The sequence below is a fragment of the Leptosomus discolor genome, chromosome 1 (assembly GCF_034619465.1).
Source record: "Leptosomus discolor isolate bLepDis1 chromosome 1, bLepDis1.hap2, whole genome shotgun sequence".
NCBI lineage: Eukaryota > Metazoa > Chordata > Aves > Leptosomiformes > Leptosomidae > Leptosomus > Leptosomus discolor.
In genome coordinates this window covers 22695070-22720424 of record NC_141391.1, presented here as the reverse complement: position 1 = coordinate 22720424, position 25355 = coordinate 22695070, and the positions used below count along the sequence as shown (strand labels likewise).

Genomic DNA, 25355 nt, shown 5'->3' with positions numbered 1-25355 from the left:
CAAAAGCTACAGTTGAAAAAACAACCAAAACCATATTACAGCGGTAATTTCTCTTGGAAAAAAATTTATTATGCCTGATTTCAGGATAGTGAAATGCTGCATAAACATCTCACTTGTGACTTTTCAACTCCCCTTCAAATTTCACCATGAACATGTGGCCTGTGCGGTAAGTTCTAGCCTGCCAGGAAAGTGGTCATTCTCATCAACCCCATCCCCCTGCTCCCCTCGAGCCACCAACCCTCACAGAAAATAAATATTTAAAATGTGTTTTAAACAGTACTTGGATTTGTCCAGGCTGTCACCATGCTTTGGCACTTACATGGATTAACTCAAGAGTTTCGGACCCGGTTTGCAGCCCCAAGTTCCAGTCTGTTCCTGCAGGTCTGGAGCTGCCTCCCTTTGGCTCTCCCGTTCCCTTTGGTAGGGCAGCACAGGGCCTCCAGAGAGGAGATACACAGGTAATGTGCCTGGACTGATGTACAAACATGTGGCTCTGGGTGGGGAATAGCGCTACTGGCATCCCACGCCCCTACCCAGTGCTAACAAGGGCCTTGGATGCTTCCTCGCAGAGCATCATCCTTAACTTGCCCAGTCACTCTTCACTGAATTACCACCATCAGAAAGACTTTCAGCTGCAGATCAAGAGTGGAGGTGTGCCAGAAAGCTTCAGGTCCCAGGGGTCAGAAACAACACAGACTGCCCGCTAGCTGCAAGGCCCAGCAGTGTCCCTGCAGCACAGGGACTTACCCAGCAGCTACCTGCCTTTCCTAACAAATGGAAGGAAGAAAATAGTCTTTGGACTTCATCTATGAGTTTTTTAAAAAAAAAAAAAAAAAGAAAATCCTACTGGAGTTGTGTGGAGTTGTGCTTCAGTGAGGACAGCAAGTTTCCCCCCGTACAGACTAGTCTACTTCCACACTTTCTACTCAGCATGGAGCAGAGTTTTATCTTTTACCAATACCATGCACATACTTCAGAGGCATATTTGAAGTGTAAACCCCATGTTCCATGCTCAGACATCCAGCAAACAGTTAATAAACCCCATTCTAGTACGGTTTAGAGCTTACGTAAATAAGAGTAAAAAGTCTGACCAGTTTCCAATGGCTACAAAATTGCCCTGGGGAATATAAAAATGCAATTCCTTTCAAATGCAGCTATTTTCTGTTAAGGGAACCTACGCATCAGTCCTTCTCATCACACATCTCCAGAGAAAGCAACAGCCATCCCACACACTCCTCTGCTGCGGATTGCTCAGCACTTTGTCCCATGGTAATCTGCAGGAGAAACTCAACCCTCCTGTTAAATGCTTTGGGCTCAAAAGATTAATTCTGTGGGATAGATCTCTAAAGTGCATCAGAAACTGGAACTCGTTCCTAACAGCTTATCTTCATTCAGATGATTACAGGTGCAAGCAAAACAACAGTCGTTAAGGGAGAACAGAGATCCTATTATAACCAAGAACTCTCACAGACAGTTTTATATTTTCATGTTTAATAAAGCTTCCCCCCCCCCTTCCATATAAAGCTTTCCATCAAAGGCTTTCCAAGCATGTCATAAAGGCAGGTGAGTGTTACATCATCATCATTCCCATTTTACAAACAGGAAACTGAGGTCCAAAAAAAGTCATTTGAGCAGGGTAAAACAGCAAATCCCAGCCCAAACCAGAAACGGAATCAAAACCTCCTGGCAAAAATCCCCTTGTCCAACTACCTCTATTTAGTTGCTATGCAGCATTATTTTTTTTTTTTTTTTGGGGGGGGGGTAAAAATAACCCAACCAGTCAAACAAAGAGAGAATGGAAAGGAAATTGCAAGCTTCAACATACTTACTTTGATACTGCTGGCATTAGTACAAAAATAAAGATTTTTATTAACTAGTTTACAAAAATAAAGTCTATTGATGAGTCATGCAGGATCTCATCGGGGGGGTTATTTGACTTTGGAAGATAAAGCCTGTTTGAAACGTCTCTTTAGATCTTGCATGTTGGGAGATTTGGGCCGAGGGATGATGGACGACCGCCTCCTGTCTGTGCTGCCAGCGTGCTGTAGTTTGCTGATCTCCTTGCAAAGATACTGGAAAACATCGCAGACACCTTGGGATTCATCACTTGTGGAGATTTCCAAGAACAGGCTGCCCAATTCATTTGCCAGCTGTAGTCCCTCTTTCGCCTGGACTTGCCTGGCATGGAGGAGGTCGGCTTTGTTCCCCACGATAATGACCGGAGTCCTGGCATCTGGGTGGACCTTGCGTATGTGCTGGTAGAGAGGTCGGACTGACTGGTAGCTGCTGTAGTCTGTGATGGAGTAGACCAGGAGGAAGCCTTCTGCCCACTTCACACACCTGGACAGGGAGTCCAGCACCTGCATGCAGTCTTCCTGCACCTGCGGTACGACAGAGAGCACGGATTTGGCATCGGGTCGTGCCAGTATAACGCCTGCATCATAGACAGCACCGTTCAATGGGTCCAAAGGGAAGCCTGAGCTCAGTCTTCGGAGACTAAGTCTGGCCTTGTAGGGAACTGGGGTGCAGAAGCCGAGCCTTTAGGCGGCAGAGAAGCGTCTCCATACCTGGATGCACCCCGGCGTGTCTTGGATCTGCACGGCAACGTGGTCGCCCTCCAGATGGACCAGCCTGGAGTAGAGGTTGCCTGTGGGGCAGAGAGCTGTCAGGCATAAGCCGCCCCCGCGGGGGCCCCCGCCGCGCCCCGCCGCCTCACCTGTGTTGGGCTCGTAGTCCCCGATGAACCGCTTCGTCAGGAACCGCACGATCATCGCTGAAACACAGAGCGGCCGCGTTGGGCGGGACGGACGGAGAGGGGAAGGGGGGCCGGACGGAGAGGGGAAGGGGGGCCGGACGGAGAGGGGAAGGGGGGCCGTACAGCCCCACCCCCCCCGCACTCACCGCTCTTGCCGACGCCGGGGGCTCCCAGCACCGCCAGCCGGACCTGGGCGCCGGGCGGCCCCGGGGGGCACTCGGCGATGGGCGCCAGCAGGAAGGGCTGGGACATGCTCGGCAGGCGCATGGGAGGGGCGGCCCAGCGGCCGGATGGCTCCGCTCGGCCCGGCCCGGCTCGGCTCCGCTCGGCCCCGGTTCGGCTCCGCTCAGCCCGGCTCCGCTCGGCAGCGCCCGGCGCGGCGGCCAGCACCGGCTTTTAAAGGCTCCGCCGGCAACGCCGTGCGCGGAGCCGCCCCGTTGGCCGCCCCCTCCCCGCTGTACCGCCCCCAGCCCGGCCGCACCGCCCAGCGCTCCCCCCCTCGGCCGCCCAACCCCCGGCTGCCCCCGCGCCCCCCCAGTCGCCCCCCGGCTGCCCCATTTGTCCCGCAGCTGGAACCCCCCGCTGCCCACAGCCCTGCCCCTTCCTCACCGCCCCCGCTCCCAGGGCATGGGGTGGGTGCAGGCACCAGGGGGTGGGGGACAGCCCGGGCAGGCCGTGCAAGCTGCAGCCCGGGTTTGGGGGCAGGCACCGCAGCACCCCGCCGTGCATCGCCCTCGCCCGCGGCAGGCGGGCGGCAGCACAAGCCTCGCTGTGTTCGGGAGGGTGCCTCCACACCCCGCACCGGCCCCAGCCACTGCAACAGGCTCCTACTTCGCGCACCCTCCCCGCTGCCAGGGACTCACATCATGAAAGAAAGGAAAGGACCTATTCTTTCACCTCAGACTGTTTTGTTTCACACATCCCTCCACAGTCAGTGCTGAAATCCCAGCTTGTGGATCAAGCAGCAGCCAGCCCTGGAAACCAAGGCGGTCCACGGGGCCTTGAGGTCTGGATTAGGCCCTTTGGGATTTTAAAGTGGAAGAGAGTTTCCAAGAGGAAAGGTGCTCCACCACAGGCTGCCATTGCCCGAGCCTCAAACCTGCCAACAGCCGTGTGGACGCTTCGGTCTGCAAACCATTGCCCCGGCTCCTCCAAACTGCTTCTGCAGGGCCCTGCTCTGCACACATGGAAGCGTTTACAAGAGGAATAATCCGTTCAGGGGCCGCTTTATTTCTATATTTATAATACTATTATAAAGTATTTATTTACTTTATTTCAGTAACCTGGTTACCTCCACAGGTAAAACGACACAGAGGCCAGCATGCTGGTACTCAAAGGATGGGTCTGTGGTCTTGCAGACAGGTGCCGCGGGGGGACAGAGCCACCCTGGGAGCTGCTGGTGGCCCTGGACGCCCGCACACAGGCAGCCGAGAGGAACCTCAGCAGTAGCGGGGCTGTGCGATGGTGCCGCACTATTCACCTTCCTTCTCCCCTTCGACACAGCTCTCGGAAGATGCACGCAATGACAACACGTCACATTTTTCCCTCACTTTCCTCTTGTCCTCCCTCTCACTTTCTCCCTCCATCCACCCAAGCACCCAGGTACCCAGTCTGCTACGCGCTTCTTTGGAGACCCTCAGCCTGCCCCTCCAGTGACATGAAACCGAGAACAAGGGCACCAGGACAACATGGCCTGCTCTGCTCTACCAGAGCCACGGTGCTCCTCGGGAAAGTCGATCCTCGGCGCCACGGGGACAAGGCTGGGGAGGAACTGCTCCCCACTTCCCAGGGGCGCACAGTTCACGCGGGGAGCGGAGGCACGGCTCAGGCTCTGCACCCCGCAGCGGCCAGAGGACTGGCCACCCCCCTCCAGAGCACCGCTCTGCCCTGTTTAAAGATTCTCCCCTGCTGCCCCAGCAATGTTCTACCTGATGACGATCCCACACTGCTCTTTGCTGAAGGGTTACACACACTTCACAGTAGTTAAGACCACACTAATTAACATCAATTAAAGTAGTGCCTGCAGAAAAGCACGGTGGAAGAAGTGCTGTTGATTATTTCTGTCAGCCTAGTGCTTAAGAACCCCTATGGTAACATCAAGGCTACTTTTAATCTCAAAAACTGATTGCCTCTAAAATTTCTACTTCACTTCCCATCATGCCAGTGAGCCCTTTTCTTTGTAAACAAGATTTCTCTCATATCACTAAAAGCTTTTAGTTTCCAGAGGTTCATGCTATTGTCATCTGCTCCCATTGTCATGGGAACACTTGTCTTTGGCCTTGCTCACAGTGCCAGCACAGGCTATTTTTATACATTTCTTTACAAAAGAGCTATCAGAGCACATTCAGCGTGCCATTGGAAGAATGCTACTGAAATGAGTCCGTTTCAGGCAGATGATTCCCAGGCGCCGAGCTGCGAAAGCGGTAGTGTTGAACAGCCACCCTTCCCAAAACTTGAGGAGCTCGCCCTTTCTGGGCAGCTGTAGAGCTCACGCTGCCTCACCTGCTGCTGAGAGCACTCTCAAAGGGCAAACAGTGACAGTCAAGCACAGAAATGACTGTACAAACCCAGGCAGGCAACCCTGCAAAGGAATTTACTTTCACGGGTTGTGTCTCCATCAACACCTACCCTGGTGTAGCAGGAGCAGTTCAGTAGGTTGAAGCAGATGGGGCTCAGATTAGCTGTCCCTATACTCTGGGCCAAGTACGGGACTCAAAGCTCTCCAAGGAGCCTTTCTTTTCTCAGCTGAAAGTCCCACTCGGAAGCACGAGGCTGTACTTTCACCCACCCCATGCAGATGGCCCATGCCACCATCCCTATGGTCTATCGCTGGACCCTTTCACACAGCATCACTCAGTCCCACTCACACGGAGTCCCAGGGACACCATAGTGCTGCCTGACACATCTCCCTCTTCCAAGCTTTGGTAACATTCAACAGCAGGTACTTTTGGAGGAGGGAGTAGGCAGCTTACCCCTGTGGCTGTGCCAGGAAGGACATCCCAAGAGCCTCTGGAGCTCCCTTCTCCTCTTAAGAAACAAAATGCAGTGTTTTCCTGGGAGTCTTTGCTGATATTGTAGAATCAGCTAGGAGTTCTGGGCTTAAGACTGGCAGGATCATGTGGGACAACGACCAGCAGGCACAAAGCTTTTCCATGCGGAGGAGCACTGGTGAGAACCTTTGCTGTGAGCTGGCATGGCTTCACCACTCTACTGTGAACTTTCAGGAGGACAAGCTCACGTTCAAGATGCAATTCCTGCTGGTCAACGGCTGAACAGTTTGGAGCGGGCATGGACAAGAGGGTGACAGAGGGCCCAGGGGCCTTCAACCAAAGCCGCCTCTTCCAAAAGAAAACTGGAATTGGCAGCCTCAACTAGAGCTTTGCGTTTTCTGGGTTCTTGAGCTGCATGGGCACTGCTGCTGGGAGCCACATCCCTGCGCAAGACTTGAGCCACAATGGTTGTGCCTATGTAAATCCCAGCAGCTACAACGTGATTCCTGTATAGACCTTGGTAGCACATCCACTGAAGCAGACGCATGGATGCAAAATGCTCATAACCTTGTGGCTTCCACACCACCACCCTCAGAATCATGGGCATTGCTGGTACCTTCCTCCCATGCAAGGGTGTCCCCTGCACCGTGGGAGACACTACCCACAGCCCTGAGGTACTACCCAGACAACGGTGAGCCCAGTTGAATCGTGTCTTTTCACCACACACCCTGAACTACAGGAACCCATGGCACATCGCAGGCTCTGCGAGGATGGGGGGAGCCTGTCCTGCCTGTGCTGGGACAAGGCGGGGCACCTTCTCTGCCAAGTGTATGCACAGCTCTTGGCATCCTCTGGACCAGTCAGGACACCCCAGCACAGCATCTGTGTCTGGAATGCCAGCTGTCATGAGGGCCACAAACAGGCCAAGCCCAGGACTGCACTGAGAAGGACAAGGCAGTGAACACCAGGATCGTTTTGCCCATCTGATACAACGGGAAGACGACAAAAGCATTAATTGTTTGTGCGTCCTCATGGCAGCTGCTTACCTGCCTCCCCCCCGCCAGGAATGGGGCTGGAGGTGTCTGCACATCCCTCGCCCGCCTCAGGCATGCACTTCACCTGCTCCCTCTCGGGGTCCTCAGCCTGCAGCCCCCTTGCATGAGCATGGTTCCTCCTTCCAGACCCTTTCTGCCCTTCCACTGTCCCTTCCTGGCCACGCACACTAACATTGCCTACACAGTCCGCAGGGAACCTCAGGCCTTGGTGTCACTGATGCGCTAACAAAGACAAAGCTGACACCTCAGGAGAAGGCTCCCTTGCTTCTTCTCCGAAAGCGAACAGGAGATTTTGGCAGGGCCTTTGGCAGGGAATCAACTGCAAAGGTTAGCGGCAGTAAAACCTGGACAGGAGGAGACAGCTCAGCCCCCACTTCCTAATTGTGCTAATCTGTAAGCACTCTCTGCACGTTGTACCGGGACAGCCTGCCCACCAGCTCTGGGAGCATGAAGCCTCTGCGCTAGCAGCAGACTGGAAGACAGGTAACAGACAATACCAAACTTCTGTGAAACTGGCTTTCAAACTAGGGATTCCTGAATTCTGCTAGCTCCAAGTGTGTCCAATTCTCAAGGAAACCTATAGCTTTGCAGATTTCACAAGTTCTCCACAACTCAAAGTATCATGGAATGAAACAAAACTAAACTGTCACGGTGTGGAAACACCTAGCCTGCAGCTGTCACGGCGTGGGAACACCTAGCCCACAGCCTGCTTGCTAGGCACAGCCTCAGAACAGGACCAGAGACCTGGTTACAGCTTATGGGTCTAGCGCGTAAAACCCCTTCCGGAGTGAGTCGAAGGGGAGAGGAACTTGCAACTCCACACACCGTAACAAAACATGCTTGCTCTGCCCAGAGGGGGAGAGAGGCTGAACTGCCCAAATTGCTCCCCTTCCCTCCCAAATCTTCTATGAGTTCTGCACACACCTGGAACCACGCTCTTCTATCAAGGACGTGTTTCTAGTTAGACACCAGTTTCATGACTGAAGATGTCCTGACAGGCAGTTCTTCAACAACTTTCTCAATTCACAGATGCCCCTCTTTTGTCAGGACTGTGCAAAACCAAGGCAGCTAAACACAAGGGAAGGAAACTTCAACATCGGATGCTGAGATCTGTAAATACTCGAGCTGTGCTTCTGCAAACTTGAGCTTACTAGGAAAACCGCCACTGCACTCAAGAGCAACTCACAGGTAGTGCCGATAAACCCAAGACAGGTTAAAACTTAGTAATTCGCCCTGCCTCAAACATTAAAAAAACCCAAAAAAGGCTATTCTCTTCCTGTACAAACCCAGTTTCATTTTCGGTCATTTCTGGGAATCCTGACCAAGGAAAGCATTCCCCGCCTTCTCCTCGCAGCCCACCCACAGCTTCCAAGAATGCATTTAGGAGCATCTACTCTTGGCACAGTGACTTCAAAAGCACTGAGACTAAATAAACTGAAAAGGGCTGCAACGCACAGTGTCTCTGGAAGCACAGCTCTTAAATGAGGCCACTATATGCTGCCTAGTCTTATTATTCCAAATTGTTGAAAATAAATGCCAAAGTTTTGAACTATCCACCACTTATAGTTACTGTTAACCATTTCATCATGATGCTACAGCTAATCCACTGCAATCCTGACAGATAAGCACAAACCAAACACAGAACCAAAATAACTTAGGCAAGCATGCATGAGAAGAAAATTTAAAATACCATCACCGAAGACGGTAGCCAATAAAGCCTCCCACTTAACTCCTTCAGGCGCAAAGCCTAACGGAAAGCAATGCTTACCTTGTGAACCAAGCACCAATTTTAAATTGCTGTGGAAACTGGCAAGCTGAAGAAGCTGATAAAGGTCTAAGGCTTACTATACAAATCTAGCTGCTCCAAGAAAACCCCACTTGACCATAAAAGCTAAGGGCATGAGCTGCAACAGCGCAAGTTTCATCAGCCTTGCTTCGGGAGACGGTGGTGCACTCCAGGTCCAATACACACGGTGTCAAAACACAGTTCTAGCGTCACCTGTCAGTCCGTTAACGGGGAACATTTGTTCCACCTTCCTCAAGGTGTTTCCAAAGTCACTCCACCTCCACAGCCTGCTCCACCTTCTGAGACAGAGAAACTTCGAACACAGCACCTGCTCACCGTGACTTTGAACCTCCAGTGCCTAAAGGGCCTGCCACCTTTAAATGCCAGGCCAAGCCAGGCAATGACTGCAACATCCAAAAACTCCGTTCCACGAGAATGGGAACATCCACAACGGAACAGAAGGTAAATGCAAACAGGCATTAGTCCCTCGATTCATAAGCAATCTGCACACAGTTCGACACCTCTCCTTAGGGCACTTCAGCATTAAGGGAAAAAGCAAAGCTCATCATCTCTCCATTTCTCACTCACAAGCCTCCCAGCTGTCCCACAACCCTTCGATAATTTTCAACAGTCAATACCTACAAATTGCTTGAGATCATTTGGACTTGATGATCTTAAGAGGTCTTTTCCAACCTAATGATTCTATAAAACAATACTTTGATGAGTGATGCTGCCCCAGAAACCTACGTAAGTTGTAATTCAGAGGTAACTAGGGCTACGAAGATGAGGGGACTGGAGCACCACTTATGAGGAAAGGCTGAGAGGCCTGGGGCTCTTTAGCCTGGAGGAGAGAAGACTGAGAGGGGACCTTATCAACGCTTATAAATATCTAAAGGGCGGGTGTCAAGAGGATGGGGCCAGGCTCTTTTCAGTGGTGCCCAGTGACAGGACAAGGGGCAACGGGCACAAACTGGAGCACAGGGAGTTCTGCCTCAATGTGAGGAAAAACTTCTTTACTCTTAAGGGTGACAGAGCACTGGAACAGGCTGCCCAGGGAGGTTGTGAAGTCTCCTTCCCTGCAGATACTCAAAACCCACCTGGACACAATCCTGTGTGATCCGCTCTAGGCAAACCTGTTTTACAGGGGGGTTGGACTAGATGATCCCCAGAGGTCCTTTCCAACACCTGCCATTCTGTGAGTCCATGATTACCTTCTCTAGTGTTTAACTCTCTCTACATGGAGACATCAGTTTTACATCACTTACTTGAGGTAGCTAAGCAATGCCTTACATCACACTTCAAAAGGTAACAGACCTGTTACTCAGTTAAGCTTGAGTTTATGCATTTTCAAAGCTCACCAAGCAGGCCACCTCCAGCACTTTCTTTAGCAAGCTTCACGCCGTTTCAAACAAAGCTCACAAAAATAGCATTGGTTAGCAAGTGGTCAGGTGAAGATGCTCCTCCATTCAAGACACCCCAGGTTTTTGTGAAGGGTCAACAAATCAACGGGATGAGAGGAATGCAGCGGAACACCCGGGCAGATATCCAGATTCAACAGATGTGCACCACACCTACCAAATGCGAGCGTTCAGCTATGCCGGCCAATTCAAATGGTAAAAATCAAATTACAAAGGCTGGCTGTTTTGGAATTAAAACCTTGTTTCTAAACTACTGCTATTTCATAAGAATGCTTATTGGCCTGGGGATATTCTAAAAATCCTTCTTTTGCAGGTTACAGTGGCGAAACACCAAAATCTGCCCACAGCCTTTTCTCTAGGGGTTGCTCTCAAAAACTATTTCTACACGTTTTTGGTATTAATCAGAGGCCTCTTAGCCAAAAGCTTGTAGCAACAAAATTTGAAGCCCGTTATCTCTCTTCCCACACAAAAATCAAACCTTCCAGTGACACTGTACAATTCCTGGTATATGCTCTTAGTTTGTTGGTGAAATATTCCACGTCCTCACATATTATCTCATGATCACTACTAAGCATTAGCAAGTGTCAGCGTTCTCAGGATTTACGGTCTATATAAATGACTAAACTGCTCAGTAAAAGCTGCAGGTGATTTAAATGACCAAGCACCATGTAATGCAAGTTAAATAAATAAACTTCAATAAAAGATTTATAAAGCACCTGTTCCAAAAAACTAAAGGAATCAGCCACAATCACATACACATACACTTGTCCAAAAGCAGTTCTTTAATTTATTTTTTCAAATGTGCACTATGCCATGAATTCATAGGGAATTGGCTCCAGCAGCTCTGGATCCTTGCCATTAGTCCTCACAAAGTGTGCTTCTCTTGGTGGGGCAGGCTGTAAACCGGGGAAAAAAAAAAAAAAAAAAAAAGAAGAAAGAAAACTCATGGCACTAAAACTCAAAAGCAACCTTACAGAAAATTCATTTTGACAACCATTTATCACAGTATTATATAAACATTACATCAATTTTACCATTCCTAGTTTCTTCAAAATTTGATTTGAAGAACAGCAGTAAGAAAATGATCTGCTTGAAAGCGTGCTTGACTTTCACTGCCAAACACTTTACCCTCTGCAATTTACTAACCCAAACTATCACAAAGTGATGTACCTGAGGGTTCCACAAGAAACAGCCATTATCTCCTCTCTAAAGTCTCGTTATCCATTCTTTTCTTGAAGGGTTACTGTTGCAGCTAAATTCAACTAAACCAAAGACAACACTGATCCTAGAAATCAGCCAGAGCTTCTGCTCCAGATCAGCGACAGAACAGGAACCATCCGTCCCTTTGCTCCAGGCAAGTCTAAAATTTCCACCCAGGAACAGGTGCAGCTCTGTTCAGGCACCAAACATGTCAGACAGCTCAGATGCAGGCACATCGATGCTGCTGCTCTTAAAAAACCAAAATACAAGTAACCCACAGCAAAAGGATGGTGAACCCAAGTGAGGGTGGTAGCAGACGACACCTCCAACACAATCTGCCAGAAGCCTGGATTTTTCAGAATGCCGTAAGCAGCTTAACTCAAGTGTGGTGGGGTTCTTCAGTTGTGTTTTTCAAAGGCAGACAGAAAGAGCTCAGCTTACAGCATAACATTTGTTTCGGAAGGAAACAACATTTTACTATACTGGTTTGGTTCTAGCTGGTTTTTTTGGTGAACTGAATCAGCTGTGCCAACTACAATAAAAATATTACCTGACGTTTCAGTTGAACCCAAATGCCTTTTTCTTTTGCTTCCTTTTTCTTCTTTTCATTCTCCTTCACACGCTGCAGAAAGCTGTCTCTGCTCTTGGAATGTTTAATATGCTCAATACGCACATTAATTCTCTTGGCAAGAATCTTGCCCCTAAGAAAGGAAAACAGATTTTATGCTACTGTACTTGAAAAAAGGCTACTTAAGAGCTAGTTTTATGGCCCTTACAGATAACTTTTCTTTAAAGGGCAATCACTCAGCATACACTGCTGCAAATGCAAATTAGCTGTAACTTACACAACTGAGAGCTTATTAGTATGTAGCGATGTGCTGACAATTTCACATTAAGATTGTGGACAGCATGTAATTCAAACCTTGTAGCATATAAACAAAGAATTGTATCACCACTGTACTCCAGTTCAGTACCTGTGAAAAAACTCAACCTGTCCTTTTCTGACTAAACTGTACAAAATCCAGCTGGACACAGCTACAAATTAGCATTTAAGAAGGGCTTCAGTACCAATGGTAAAGTTGGTTTAGAAAATCCCCATTAGGTCATGTCACTTCAAGTGCTGCTCAGTGAAATAAGAACTGTTTCCTCTGACAGGATCCAAGTCAAATAAGCATCATTTGCTTGGGTTATAAAAAGGACATACGCTTTACCCACCTTGAATGACCAATCAAGACAACAACTGTCTAACTGGCAAAGTGAAAGGAGGGTGTGATTACAGATCAGCTTTCCCAAATACAAGTTTCAATACACGGAATTTCATTACTTACTTAACCTGCTTGTTAACAATAATGCCCACAGCGTGCTGAGTAACATTATATACCCTTCCAGTCTTGCCATGGTAACACTTGTGCGGCATACCTTTTTGAACAGTACCCATACCCTGTTAAGAAGTAAAACAAACAAACAAAAAGGCATAAACTTTAACTTGGAAAACAAAAAAAACACACAAGCAACATCAAAGAGTTTTCTTTCAGAAGTTATTTAAAGTACACATTTCAAATTACTTGAGGTTTATGTAAAAATACTCCTATTTTATTCGTACATTAAAGTTTATAGCCATGCATTTTGTATCTGAAGACTACCAAATTTTGCTATGACACTTCTGGTTGCTTTCAGTGTCGGTGAAATGATTGATCACTTTGCTTTCTGCAAGCAATCACGGAAGACAGTCATCATCAAGCTCCAGGGCATCAAGAAGTGTTAATTCTGAACAGGACAGTTCTCCAAGAGTCAAACAACAAACAAGCAAATCACACACCACCTGCCATGTGACTGTTATGAAACAAAACTAAAGGATTCAACAAAGTAGGAATCCTTGGTGAAAGGTTTTCAGATTCACTACAACTTAACTTTGAAAGTACAGCTACTTTTAAAGGCCAAGTTCTAGAAAATGCCAAGTGACAGGAAATGCTACTTCACTTTCCCCCCCTTTATTAATATATAGGATGTATCCTTACATTTATTTCTTGGCTTCTAGTTTTAACATGGCTTTGCAATCACCATCCCTGTACATACTTATTTCAAGTAATGATTCAGAGATGCAGACTATGGCTCTTCTGAAGAGCAACTGCAAGTCAGGCAAAACAAGAACATCTACCAAAACGGCAGCTGGGTTCCTACGAAAACAGTGCCAGTAGGCACCATACAGCAACCCAAGTATTAGATACGGCATCTGTCACTCACTTTTTTTCAGCTGAACAAACAGTAATGAAGCACAGCTAATTATTTTATATATATAAACCCACATAAAACAGCACGACACGCTGAAGTGTTACTATTGGTTCAGCAGCACTGTCATTCCAATACTGCTTCAAAAGCGAGCGGCGGGCACTAGTGTTTGACACACATGACCCCACTAACAAAAAGACTACTTCAAGAAATCGGAGACTGAAAAGGATGACGCTGCTTTAGCTTTAGATTATGTAGCATTGTAGAAAGTACCTTGATGTCAACTATATCACCCTTCTTGTAGATGCGCATATAGGTAGCCAGAGGGACAACTCCTGTTAAGAGATACAAATTGGTACTTATGAAGCCCACGATTTCACATACACACACAAAATGGGGTGGGGGACATAGATCATGCATTTGATGAAGTTTTCTTAAATACCTCAAATTCAAATTCTATTTCAAAAACATATAACTGAGAAATCAAACCATCTTTTTTTTTTTTTAAAGCAGTAATTACCTCTTCACATGCTTCCCACTTTCGTAAAAAAACCCAACCAACTCAGGAAAAATTACAGCTTTAATCTCGTTCCTAACAGAAGTTTAAAAGGCACTGAACCATTTAATGGTGAACACAGCTGTTATCACTGCTTATTGCTAAGAGGCAAAAAACTGTACATTTAAAGTGTAACTGCTGAAATATTTTCTTCACCTTCAAATTAATTTTTAAGCACTGACAGAATTAGCATTGTTATTTCTGTCAAGCAATCAGAATACCAATGGATAAGCTGTAAGAGCCAAGAGTTTACTTGCATATCACTCTACACTTTCTAGCCCAAGTTGTCAGAAATCCTTTGATACAAGTCACCTAGGGACTGCTGACAGGTCAGTCACTTATCGCAGTGTTCTTACTACAAGGTATACTCACCATGCTTGCGAAACGGCCTTGAGAACATATAACGTGTCCCCCTCCTCTTTCCCTTTGTGTTCGTCATTTTGGCTGATTACTGTAAGAATTAGCGCAAGTTGTTCAGAACTACACCAAGAATCTGACTGATGGCATTTTCAGACATTCAGAAAAACTGGGTCTTTAAGCCTATTCAGAACGACTCCACTTCCAAATTGCTGGGTCAATTCAAGCATGTTATCAGCTTAGACTTCATAGAAAACATTATATATAGGACCAGCTAGAATGGATGCTAGCAAGTCAGCTAGCTCAACCTCCTGCTTAAAGCAAGGTCTACTATCACATCAGACCAGGCTGGTCAGGGCTTTGTCCATTCAGGTCTTGAAACCCTTCAAGGATGGAGAAAAACTATGCACAGTGTCCCCGGGCAGCCTGTTTATAGGCCTGGCTGTTCTCGTAATGAAACACTTTTCCCTTATATCCATCCAGTCTTAGCTTCTCATTCTGATTGAAACCAGTTGTCTCATGCTCCTGCCACGTGCCCCTGTCAAGCACCAGGATCCGTCTTCTTGATCACGGCGCTGTTAGGTGGCCCCCAAAGACACCTCTGCTCCAGAGCGGCTAAGCCCAGTTCCCTCAGCCTCTCCTCACAAGGTATCCAAAAGGCACGATCTCCAATACCAGATTTATCAGCCACTATTACATTTAACACAAGGAGCGCACACTCCACAGGCTGACGGGGCCACCAGCCACCAGGCACGAAGCCCAGCAAAGCCCGAGTCCCGCCGCACCCGGCGACCCCCACTCCGGGGCCTACCCCGGGGAGCTGCCTGCACGGGCCGCTCCGCAGCCCCCGACATCTCGCCACCGGCCGCGGAGACTGACCGGGCACGCCGCCTCGGCGGAACCCCCACTCCTCCACACCTGCACCCGCCGCCGGCCTCGGCGGCCTCCGTCCTTCATCCCTCCACCCCTCAGCAGCCTCCCGGCCCGCCCTGGCCCAGCCGAGCCCGGCGCCCCGCACCACGGCCTGCAGGCCGCGGCCTCCTCACTCCTTCAGCCCGCCGCTCCAGCAATGCCATGCCCCGCCCCAGCCGGCGGCCACCCGCCCCGCCGCCACCGCGGCCCACCCGCCCGCCTTTCCGCCGCCACCCGGAGCCGCGGAGGCACCTGAGGCCGACGAGCGGGGCTGGGCGCAGCTCCCCGCGTGTGCCTACAAAATGGCGGCTCGGGACGAAAGGAAAGGGGCGGCGCCGCGCCCGCCCTTAACAGCGGGGCCTTCGCGGGGCTGCCCGCGCCGTGCCTGAGAGGAACCCGCGGGCGGGCGCCCGCCGCCTGCCTGCGGGAGGGGAAACTGCCGGAGCTCCCTTGAGGCCGATCGCGGTAAACAGCCGGGGAACTGGCCCGGCAGAAACGCGGCCTGTTCGCTAAAGCGGGGAGAAATGCCGACTTCTTTCACGGCTGTGCCGTGAGACGGGGCTAGGAGAGGTTCGACAGCGCGGGGGGCGGGAAAACGGGCCGGGTGTCCGTCCTGAAGAGCGAGCTCTGAGATGGAGTGGCTGGCCTGCCGTCCACAGGGAGTTCTGTTTGGTCATGTAAAATATAAGCAGCCAAGAAGTGGTTTTACGACATTAAAGAAGTGCAGCGAAATGCAAATTCGCAGTAAAGCGAGCCTTCCGATACCCCGCGTCAGTCGCGGCCGCCTGGCTGGGGATCCAGGTGGTCCCGGGCAGGCATGGTGGGAGGAGCACACCACCGCTCAGGTTTGGGGTTGCTTCTTACTGTAATGCCATGGTGTCGAGTTTGTGTGGCAGGTGTTTCCACACAGATGAATAACGTGCAGATTCTCAACAAAGAGCTTTTGCCCGGCCAGGGGTTGCATCAGCTGTGTGGTGCCTGAACGTGACGCGGGCTGGTGAGCAGCTCCCAGAGCCGGCGGGGTGACTCACCGTGTGTGTGCGTGTGTGTGTGTGTGTGTGCGTGTGTGTGTGTGCGTGTGTGTGTGCGTGTGTGTGTGTGTGTGTGCGCGTCGTCAGGGCTGGGGCAGGCGGGAATCATCCCGGGAAGCTGGGGGCAGGCGGGAGTGAGTCAAAGGAGGGCCTCCCTCCCCTGAGCTAAACACGCAGGGACAGTTCAAAACTTGCCTCTGTGAGAAGTTGCCCTGCTGCAGGAATTTTTGTTTTGAATGAAAGAAGCACTTATTTAATTTAGGGGAGGGTTGATTACTTAAAGTGACATATAAAAACATACTTGATCCTCTGACTAACTTCACAGCTATTCTAAGGTTGTCTTGCAAAACTTAAGCCCCTTCTGTCATAAATTTAAAGCTAGTTTAATGTTTATGGATGGCAAGAATGGATATGGAGGATTAAATACGCTATCGGTTCAGCCTGCAAAACTAGCTAGCAGGGCATGTTATGACAAACAGAAGCCCTGTCTCCACACGAAATGTCTTTGAGTAAAGTGTTATATTTGGAAAAATGCGTCTGTATGCAAGCTCTGCACCATGAAAAATCTAGAATTTACAGCACCTCATATTTACACAGAGAAAATCTGTATCACTTAATATGCATTCAGCACAGGTCCCACAAAACTTTTCCAAGCATGAAGACAGTTATGAGCCTGAACAGCTCTTTGGTGGGGAAGCATATTAGCAACAGATAGAAAGATTTCAGGGAGGATATCAAGCAAAGACAAGACAGGAAGCCAAATCCTAAAAGGCATTATTGAGTAAAGGAAGATAAGCATTTTCACTGAGCTGAGCGCCTTACTCTTGCCAGTGATTTACATAGAGACCACATCTCCACATCGAGCAGGAAGGAATGGGGAAGAAACACCACATGTTGAAACTCATGTCTGCATATAAAGCATGTAAGTGTAATTCATAAGGGAGCAGTAACTGTGTACTTAATTGAACTCTGTGCTTTATTTGGGGCCAAGTGATACATTCAGGGTTTGCTACATTTTTTTTCCTGAATAAATTGTATGACAGACTTATTCAAAATTTCAATAATGTTTTTCATAAAATTTACCTTGATTCCACATTCCCAGGATCCTTCTTTAGCTCCACATTTCAAAGAAACAATCATGTTTCACAGTTTGCCTTCATTGAGTCATTCACTGGTCATGCTGTCTGGGTCTGATCTGGGAGTCCATCCTATCTACCAACATTTGATACATGGTTTCCCAAAACTCTGACTTATTAAGCATGTAAAGACTACAGAGCCTTTGTGTGTTGCTCACAAAAGGGTTTCTTAATAATGGCTGTCTCCAGCATATAAAGGTGCACAAGTTGTGGGGTGAGTTCTGGTCTGGAAACGAGCTAGCAGCCAAGCAGATGTGGGGAGACCTGCAGCTCTACATTCCAGACTGCAGGTGCTCACCTTACTGCCCTGCCTTATCCCCTCAGAAACCCAGCCTAAACTGCTCTTCCTTGATCAGACTGCAGTTGTAGGATCCAGATTCCAGTTTTAACTAGGCTATAGAGCAAACACCACCTCTGATTCTGCTTCAGAAACATCACATCCTCAAGACCAAGGTGAACATGAGTTGCAACGCCCAGCTTAGTGTGAAGATCTAAAACCCCATGAAGGTCCCAGACTGGTGCTCCACCCATTAATGTACTCTGGAAATCTCGCCACACCATGGTAGACTCTGTTTCCCTCCAACTCTCCCTGGCTTGGAGGTAGAGCAAGACAGGGAGAGCAGCTTCAACAGGAGCTAATTCAAAAGATGCTGGGGAAAGGAGGTTGAAAGGGAGAGCTCATTAGAAGTCAGAGGAGAAGGGAGCAGATAAACATCACTTTGTTTTTCAGAGTGGAAAGCACCATGCCAAAAAACCCCACCACCACTTCCAGTCCCCATGCTCCCATAGTCAGGATGCTGGTATCTTCTCTGGGAGAGCCCCATTTTGTTTCTGACACTTCTCTGCAGCATCTGTCTGGACAACAGCTCTCTCTAAAGAAAAAATGTGCACGACTCTGCACATGGGGTTGTCAGGAATCCTTCACTGAAATGTTAATGCACAGTGGGATCTGGCTCGCTCAGAGGACCAAGTGATACACACAGAGATCTCGAGTGTGACATTCCATTTGTGTTAGGTTATTCAGCAGGGATGTGGAAGGAATTTAAATTAATGAGATTTTGTAAAGGGCTTTGAGGTGAAAAATGAAAAATATTCCCCTTCAGTAGGGTGTAGGTCTCCTGTGTCTCACATAATGCATTCATTACATGAAAAAAAAAGACAGCCGATTATGACTGGAGCAAAATTTTAACAGAAATGACTGAGAATACGTGTTAAATAAAGAGGAATGAAATCTGCAGTTCCTCTTCTGGTAACACTGCAAAACCAAGAGTCTAAATTGAAAATCAAGATTGTGAAGTCAATTGGTTACCCCATGGCAGGCTCCCATCCACAGAAGTGCAGCATCTCCCCTGCACTTTTGATCAAAAACTTACTGACCAAAGTCATCTGTGTCACCTCTTTAAGTTGACGCTGTTGTTCCACTGTTCATTCTTTCCAAAAGCCTCGCATTATGTGGCATCTCAGAGTCATGCTTCTGTCCCTTTTCATGGTCTCTTTAGCTCCGCAGTGATCCTAGCTCTAACAGTCTTTTTATTTCCAGTAGTCAGTTCAACTCCTGATCCACAAAAGCCATTCTGTAAATATAAGCCTGAGCCTAGTTTCATGGGAGTTGAAATCAATAAAATTTGTGTCTAAGCAACCAATCACCTTTCAAAAATGACTGTGCAGACAAAGTCCTTGAGTGGCCTCACTGTGGAATGACACAAGTGCCAGTACAGGTGGCTGTACTGCGCTACATTGCCATTGAGGCATTCCACAGAGAGAGGAATGGAAAATAATGATGGCATGGTTTTGAGAGAAATGAAAAGGTAAAAACCGTATAGACCAAGAATTGTGATAGAGCCCAGCATGTCACACATGGGTGAAAGTTTTTATTACACTAATGTTACTTGCACATTAATTGGTGTTTCAAAATGTTACTAGATGCAGGTAGATTGATACTGAAGCCACACAAATGGCCTTTTTTTCCATCATTATCCCGACTGCCACATAAAATCTGAAATACTGAACAAGTCCTGTCAACTGCTTGTTTGAATAACATGGGATTCTACTTGTATAAGTACTTCAGTGAATACTGCATTACCGACCATACAGAAATCATCAGGAACCTCCACGGAAGCTGTTGTGTAACTGTGACCGGCTTCTCATGGGTACCAAACAGTATCATCCATTTATCAAACTTCATTTCAAAAGCAATTAATGTCCCTTTCCTCCCTTAGTAACGGAGTGGCTTCTCAGGAAACTGGTTTTGTTAATACAATGTTTTCTCAAACTTCTTGTAAGTACTAATAGTCTTTGAGGTCACCTATCTGTGTAACCTCCCCGGAGTCCAATCCATCTAGCCAGGAACAAGCAACTCCTCATATTGTCAGCATCAGCTTCGCTGTATATTTAGTTGTTTTGACTGAAGGTGATTAGCCACTCATTGGCTGACACAGCTGGTAATTACAGATGCTTTTTGCTTCTCTGTCATGGTGGAACTGAGCTGCTGCCAGCAGTAAATCTGCATAATGTGGTGTTTTTTTTTTTTTTTTTGTGGGGAGTTTCTTTTGATAATGTATTGAATATAAGTATAGAATCAATACTAAAATATATTTTAAAAAATGATCTTTCACAATCCCCTTAAGCCCTTCACTAGCCCTCTTGGGAGCTATTAACTACAGTTTAAGAAATAACTGGCTTAATGATTAGGAACATACTGCTATTTTCGTTTGTTTATGGCTGATCATATGTGTACTCCTAGCTGGAAGAACAACAATGCTTGCACTTTTTCTTTTCCTGTAATTATTCACACAGAAGAATGATATCCCCTGTACACCTTTGTTTTACTAAGCTAAATAGTCCAGGCTCTCGGAGCCTCCAGGCACATAGCAGGCTCTGTGCATTTGCTCCCGTTCCCACACATCTCTCTGAAGTATCAGTGATCAGATTTGTACACAACAGTCCCAGTTAGCTTACTTACCGTGCACCCATTATTTCTGAGATACTCCCTGTTACCACTGAAGATGATCACGATCCATGAAACATGAAGCTCCTGGGGCTGGATTTTTTTTGTTGGCTATGAATGTTTCAGTGCTTGTCCTTCACCTGCTAGCTGGGAACTAGGAGACATTTTTTGAATCTAACACTCGTGCAATGGCAGGCCTTATAGTGATTTCAGTGCCATAAAGTCAGTTCTTATAGACTGATGATTTTGCTCAGGCAAAACTTCCAGCTTCTTCAGAAAATTTTTGTCTATAACAAATAAAGAGGACTGAATTGGCCTTTAGTATCTTTCAAATAGATTGGCCAAAACGAAACAAATACTCTAGGAAAAACTGCAGACTGGCGAGGGCCAGGCTTACCTGACCTTTTCCTTGTCTGATTTCTAGCATGTGACTGTTTTATTCACTATAAAGTGTAATTTTAACAGAAGCTCAACCTATGAGAGTTGTTTTTTCAAGACAGGCTTAACTCTGGAGGGCAAAGAGATTTAGCTTTCAGTAGATCTGAATGTGAGCTTTGCTGCTGAAATGTAATACCTGATGTAAAGTACAATACGTAAGAACAGTTCATTGTAATGGCACACTGACTTTGAACTGATGAAATCTCACTGAAACTATATTACAAAACAATTATTTTGGTGCTAATTCTCAGATGAGTTTGCAGATGATACCTAATTGTTGGGAGCGGTCAAATCACTGGAGGGCAGGGCTGCTATTGAGAGGGACTGAGACAGGCTGGAGAAACGGGCTGTAAGGAACCTTGACGTTCAGGACAGGCAAACACAAAGTCCTGTGCTTGGGTTGGAACAACTCCACTCAACAGGACAGGCCAAGGGCTGGGTGTACAGAAGGGGGCTTTGCTGATGTCCTGGTTTGGGCTAAATCAGAACTAACCCTGTTTTAGTGCTTTTCCGTTAAGTCTCCTCTAACTAACGTCACTTTCTGAAACAGCAGCATGTTTTTCCAGACAGTGACTGCTTCTAGCAGTGATAAGGCCTGATGTTTATAGTTCATACCAAGGAATGGGATGCATAATGGCCCTTGCTTATCCTTGTTCTTGTAGTGACCAAGGGCACTGCTAAATCTTGTACTCCGTGTTGGGGTGCTGGGAGTGAAAAGGATCGCAAGCACGAAAAAGGTCACACCTGCAGGGAGGAGCAAACCGGACAGGTGACCCAAACCTGACCAACAGAGTGTTCCATCCCATATACATCGTATTCAGTATAAAGCTGAGAGATCACGAGGGTCTGTCTCTCTTCTTCGATGGCTGACATCTGAGGAGGACTCTGTCTGTCCTTCTGTCGTCGATCCCGACCTGTGCATCCCTGAATCCAGTGCCTGGGTCCAGCTCCTGCATCCCGTCCCTGTCTGCTGCCGAGTCCAGCCTGGGACTGCCCCAGTGCCAGCCCTGCAGTGTGGTGGTGATGTACTGTCATCAGGGTGGGGGGAGTTGGGTTCGGTATTGGTTTTGTACATATTATATAATTTCATTATTTCCTTATTATTATCTTTTCTTTTATTGTTATTGTTTCATTAAAGCTGTTTTAGTTTTCTTTTCCAAACTGTAAAGTCTCTCTCCCTTGTTCTCTCTCTCCTTTTCCCTTTTGGGAGGGGAGAGGGGTTAATAGAGAGTGTCTGTCATTTTTAGTGGCCGGCCTAGCCTCAAACCATGACAGCTGAAAAGGAACCTGAAGGTGCTGGTGGATGACAGCGGTATACCCTCACTGCAAAGTCAACTACATCCAGGACTGTGTTAGCAAGAGGTTAGCAGGGCAAGGGATTCTTCCTCTCCATTTAGCACTTCTGAGACCATATCTGGAGGATGCATCCTGTTCTGGGCTCCCCAGGACACAAAAGACACGGACACACTGGAACAAGCCCAGTGGAGGGCCATCACGATGCTCATGGGGCTGACGCACAGGATCATATGTGAAGCTGAAAGAGCTGGGTTTGCTCAACTGGCAGAAAAGAAGGAAATCTTGTCTCTCTCTTCTGCTGTCTCACAGGAGGGTGCAGAGAAGATGGAGACAGACACCTCTCAGGGTGCGCAGTAGAAGGCAATGGACAGAAGTTAGAACAACTGAAATTTCTGACTCAAGATAATGAAAACATTTTTAATGTAAACTTGGTCAAAAACTCAACCAGGTTGCTCAGAGAGATGGTGGAATTTACATCCCTGGAGCTATTTAAAACTCAACACGTCCCTGAGCAACCTGATCTAACTGGACCTGCTTTGAGCAAGGGACTGGACTAAAGACCTCCATAGGTGCCAAAGATTGTTTTGAGCCTATGGTGATTCAAACTGCTCAACATCAGGTGCTGTAGTTTAAAAAGAGCATGCCTGATGGATGCAAGAGCATAAAGTAAAAATGTGGGTGGAATCATTCTCTATTCTATAAACACTGTACGGCATTATATTAGCATATTGGCATCTGAGGTAGCCATTTGCATTTCTCCTTAATTGTTCTAATCAGATCCATTAACATAATGGTTTTTAATTGTTTATGAAATTGCAAAGAACCTTGCTGGAAGCAAAGGGCTCTATAAAATACTGCTAGCTTTATTTCAGGTAAAGGAATGTTTTCTACCTAGTGTTAGCTGAATTCCAGTAAGCAAAATTTAAATTTATCTTCAAACTATGCCAAATTAAAGTTGTTTTTCTGTATGAATACATAAAGACAAAGTAGAATGCTTATGATTTTAATAGTGCTACAAAATGCTCTTTTTAATAATGCATGAAGTAACCAGAGTTATTCCAAACTCAAGTACTGAGCAGATTGTAACAATCTTTCAGTAAACGTTATTGTCTTACTCTAGCAGGATGCTGAAAGAAAATCCTATCCTGCCGTCATAGCCTCTTCTTGAAAGAAAAGGAAGGAAGAATCAAATACAGAAACTACAGGAGTAAAAAGCACACTTCTCTGCATTAAAGCACCTCACAGGTGATTATAACTGAATTATATATTCTTTCCTAGGTGCTCTAGCAGAGTTTGAATTTGTGGTCAGAAAATGTCAGCCTTCACTGAGTGATTTGCTTTTTGCAGGCCAGCGTCCTTTCCAAAATTGGAAATGGTCTGTAGCTCCTGCAGTCTTACACATACCAGTATGTTAAATGATGAACCTCAGACAGACCCCATGGCATCACAAGGTACAGATGCTTTAAAATTGTTGTATTTTAAAAAAATACAAGTGCTTTTATTTTCACCCTGTTTTGAACATTTTCAGTCCTGCCATCACGTTTTTCAGTTTTCTAGTTTACTGAGCCATAAACTTGTTATAATAAGCAAAAGCTGAATTTCTCAAGTAATCCTCATCACCTGAACCCGGGAACTGTGGCTGCAAGGGAGCTATCGAACATCACAAGGCTTGTGATAAAATAATGAGAGTTGGCTACGCTCTGACAACCTCTGTCAATGAGACAACAACAGCTGCTCTGAACAAACACTACAGCCAGCAAAGAACAGATTAATGGTCAGTCAAGGAGAAGTGAAATGGAGAATTAACAAAGGATAAACTTGACCAAGCTATTACCAACCAAGGATAAACGGAATCAACTTTCCCACATGTATAACAGGAGTAATAGTGCATATTTATGGAGCAGGGTTATTGTTAAGGATCAATTCATTAATATTTGTGAAATGCTGTGGAGTCCTTCATGGAATATGCGAAATAGTAATGTGAACTAATTAGCCTGTGTGCTGCTCTGAGTCAGCCACAGCTTATCTGAGGGAGAGAGGCGGGTGAAGGGGCAAAACAGGGGAAAACAAATGGAGGGCAAATGGCAAGAAGAAGTGCTGCAGGGGGAGAAGAGGAAATGAAATTGCAGGGAAATAGAAGGAGGAAATGAGGCCGTATGGGACAAAGAGGTGACGCCTGGGTTACTGCAGGATAAAGACACAGGGCACAAATCCATATGAAGTTGATCTTTATTAGTTCTGCTGCTCATGCAATAACCTGCAGTTGGTTGGTTGTTTTGGGTTGTTGGGTATGGGGGGTTTGTTTTGTTTCTTTTGTTATTTTACAAAAAAAAAAAAAAGTATAACTAGAGAAAAACAAGTATAACCAGATGGGAGTATTTAACTGACCATCTGCAAGTACAGAGGGGAACTATGGGTTTTCCAGGGTATAAATCTTCCAAGAGAAGAAATCAAAATAATTCTACTTCTGTATTGCTGACAAAGAGAGCATTGTTTGAGAACTAATTGCAACATGCATTTGAACAATAGCTTTAGATCAGCGGAAGCACAAAATATTGCTAACTGTGACGTATGTTTCAATTAAAATAAAAATAATTAACCACCCATTAGTGTCATGAAAAACCACAGGCTATTAACAGTAAATGCTCTTTAGCAATTTTATTATCTCCACAACTGTTTCCAGTATTTTTTCTATGTCTTGTAGATAATTTTTTCCACTGCATAGCTATCTGCAGTCTGGTTTACATATCCCCCCTCAGCTTCCTTTATATCGTGGTACTGTAGAGAACTGATTAGTGGGGGAGACTGTACTGATACAAAGACTCTTCACCTGGAGGCTGCCTGTTGTCTTACCGTGCATCACTGTTGTTACTACATGACCGCTAACCTTGGTTTTGGAGAACTGCTGCGCAGATCACAATAATACTGTCTTGCTGACTGCAGCAGGGAGCTTCGCTTGGTATTCTGGTAGAGAGCACAGAGGCTGACGAAGCATCTTGCACTTCTCACCTCTAGTAATGGATTTTCCATGTTAGTGTTAGAGCACTGTCACTGACTCCTGAGGTTTTCATACTGAGGAGAAACTGGAGTTACTGAGACAATGGTTTTCCCAGTGCCTGTCTCAAGGATCAAAGCCATTAATTTTTTAAGAAGAGTTTCTATTATTGAAAGTATTTCATTACAATATTAAAAAATGTTATTTCTAAATATTCTTGTGGCCCTGTTTCACCAAAAGCTTCTGAACAATGT

General features: G+C 46.7%; 2 protein-coding genes and 2 non-coding genes across 5 annotated transcripts; all 4 read right to left on the bottom strand.

The window, feature by feature from the left end:
• Positions 1-1809: 1809 nt before the first annotated feature.
• Positions 1810-3022, bottom strand: RASL11A (RAS like family 11 member A). 2 transcript variants are annotated; one of them, XM_086481844.1, is made up of 4 exons: positions 2865-3022; positions 2717-2823; positions 2568-2647; positions 1810-2381 (listed from the first exon to the last, which is right to left on the bottom strand). In XM_086481844.1, exons 1-4 carry the CDS (start codon positions 3020-3022, stop codon positions 1929-1931), a joined length of 798 nt encoding a protein of 265 aa, XP_086337970.1. In that variant the 3' UTR covers positions 1810-1928. The 2 variants fall into 2 exon arrangements, with proteins under 2 accessions (XP_086337970.1, XP_086337971.1); XM_086481845.1 differs by having other exon boundaries at positions 2717-2773; positions 2902-3022.
• Positions 3023-10763: 7741 nt separating this feature from the next.
• Positions 10764-15592, bottom strand: RPL21 (ribosomal protein L21). The gene is made up of 6 exons (XM_086481843.1): positions 15511-15592; positions 14362-14440; positions 13707-13768; positions 12533-12645; positions 11755-11905; positions 10764-10900 (listed from the first exon to the last, which is right to left on the bottom strand). The coding sequence occupies exons 2-6, from the start codon at positions 14426-14428 to the stop codon at positions 10811-10813; spliced, it is 483 nt and encodes a 160-aa protein (XP_086337969.1). The 5' UTR covers positions 14429-14440; positions 15511-15592; the 3' UTR covers positions 10764-10810.
• On the bottom strand, positions 12342-12474 carry LOC147416188 (small nucleolar RNA SNORA27). The gene has a single exon (XR_015184247.1). It is a non-coding gene; the product is annotated as a small nucleolar RNA SNORA27 (small nucleolar RNA).
• Positions 12873-12947, bottom strand: LOC147416187 (small nucleolar RNA SNORD102). Its single transcript, XR_015184240.1, has one exon. It is a non-coding gene; the product is annotated as a small nucleolar RNA SNORD102 (small nucleolar RNA).
• Positions 15593-25355: the final 9763 nt, after the last annotated feature.

Bases quoted from the DNA above. Each gene is read 5' to 3' on its own strand.
- RASL11A (XM_086481844.1), bottom strand. From the start codon at position 3,022: ATGCGCCTGCCGAGCATGTCCCAGCCCTTCCTGCTGGCGCCCATCGCC. The intron at 2,648-2,716 runs GTGAGGCGGCGG...TCTGCCCCACAG, and splicing joins GGACTACGAGCCCAACACAG to GCAACCTCTACTCCAGGCTG. The intron at 2,382-2,567 runs GTATGGAGACGC...GTCGTACCGCAG, and splicing joins ACACGCCGGGGTGCATCCAG to GTGCAGGAAGACTGCATGCA.
- RPL21 (XM_086481843.1), bottom strand. From the start codon at position 14,428: ATGACGAACACAAAGGGAAAGAGGAGGGGGACACGTTATATGTTCTCA. The intron at 11,906-12,532 runs GTAAGTAATGAA...TTCCTTTCTTAG, and splicing joins ATTGTTAACAAGCAGGTTAA to GGGCAAGATTCTTGCCAAGA. The intron at 10,901-11,754 runs GTAATATTTTTA...CCCGGTTTACAG, and splicing joins GGGTTCAACTGAAACGTCAG to CCTGCCCCACCAAGAGAAGC.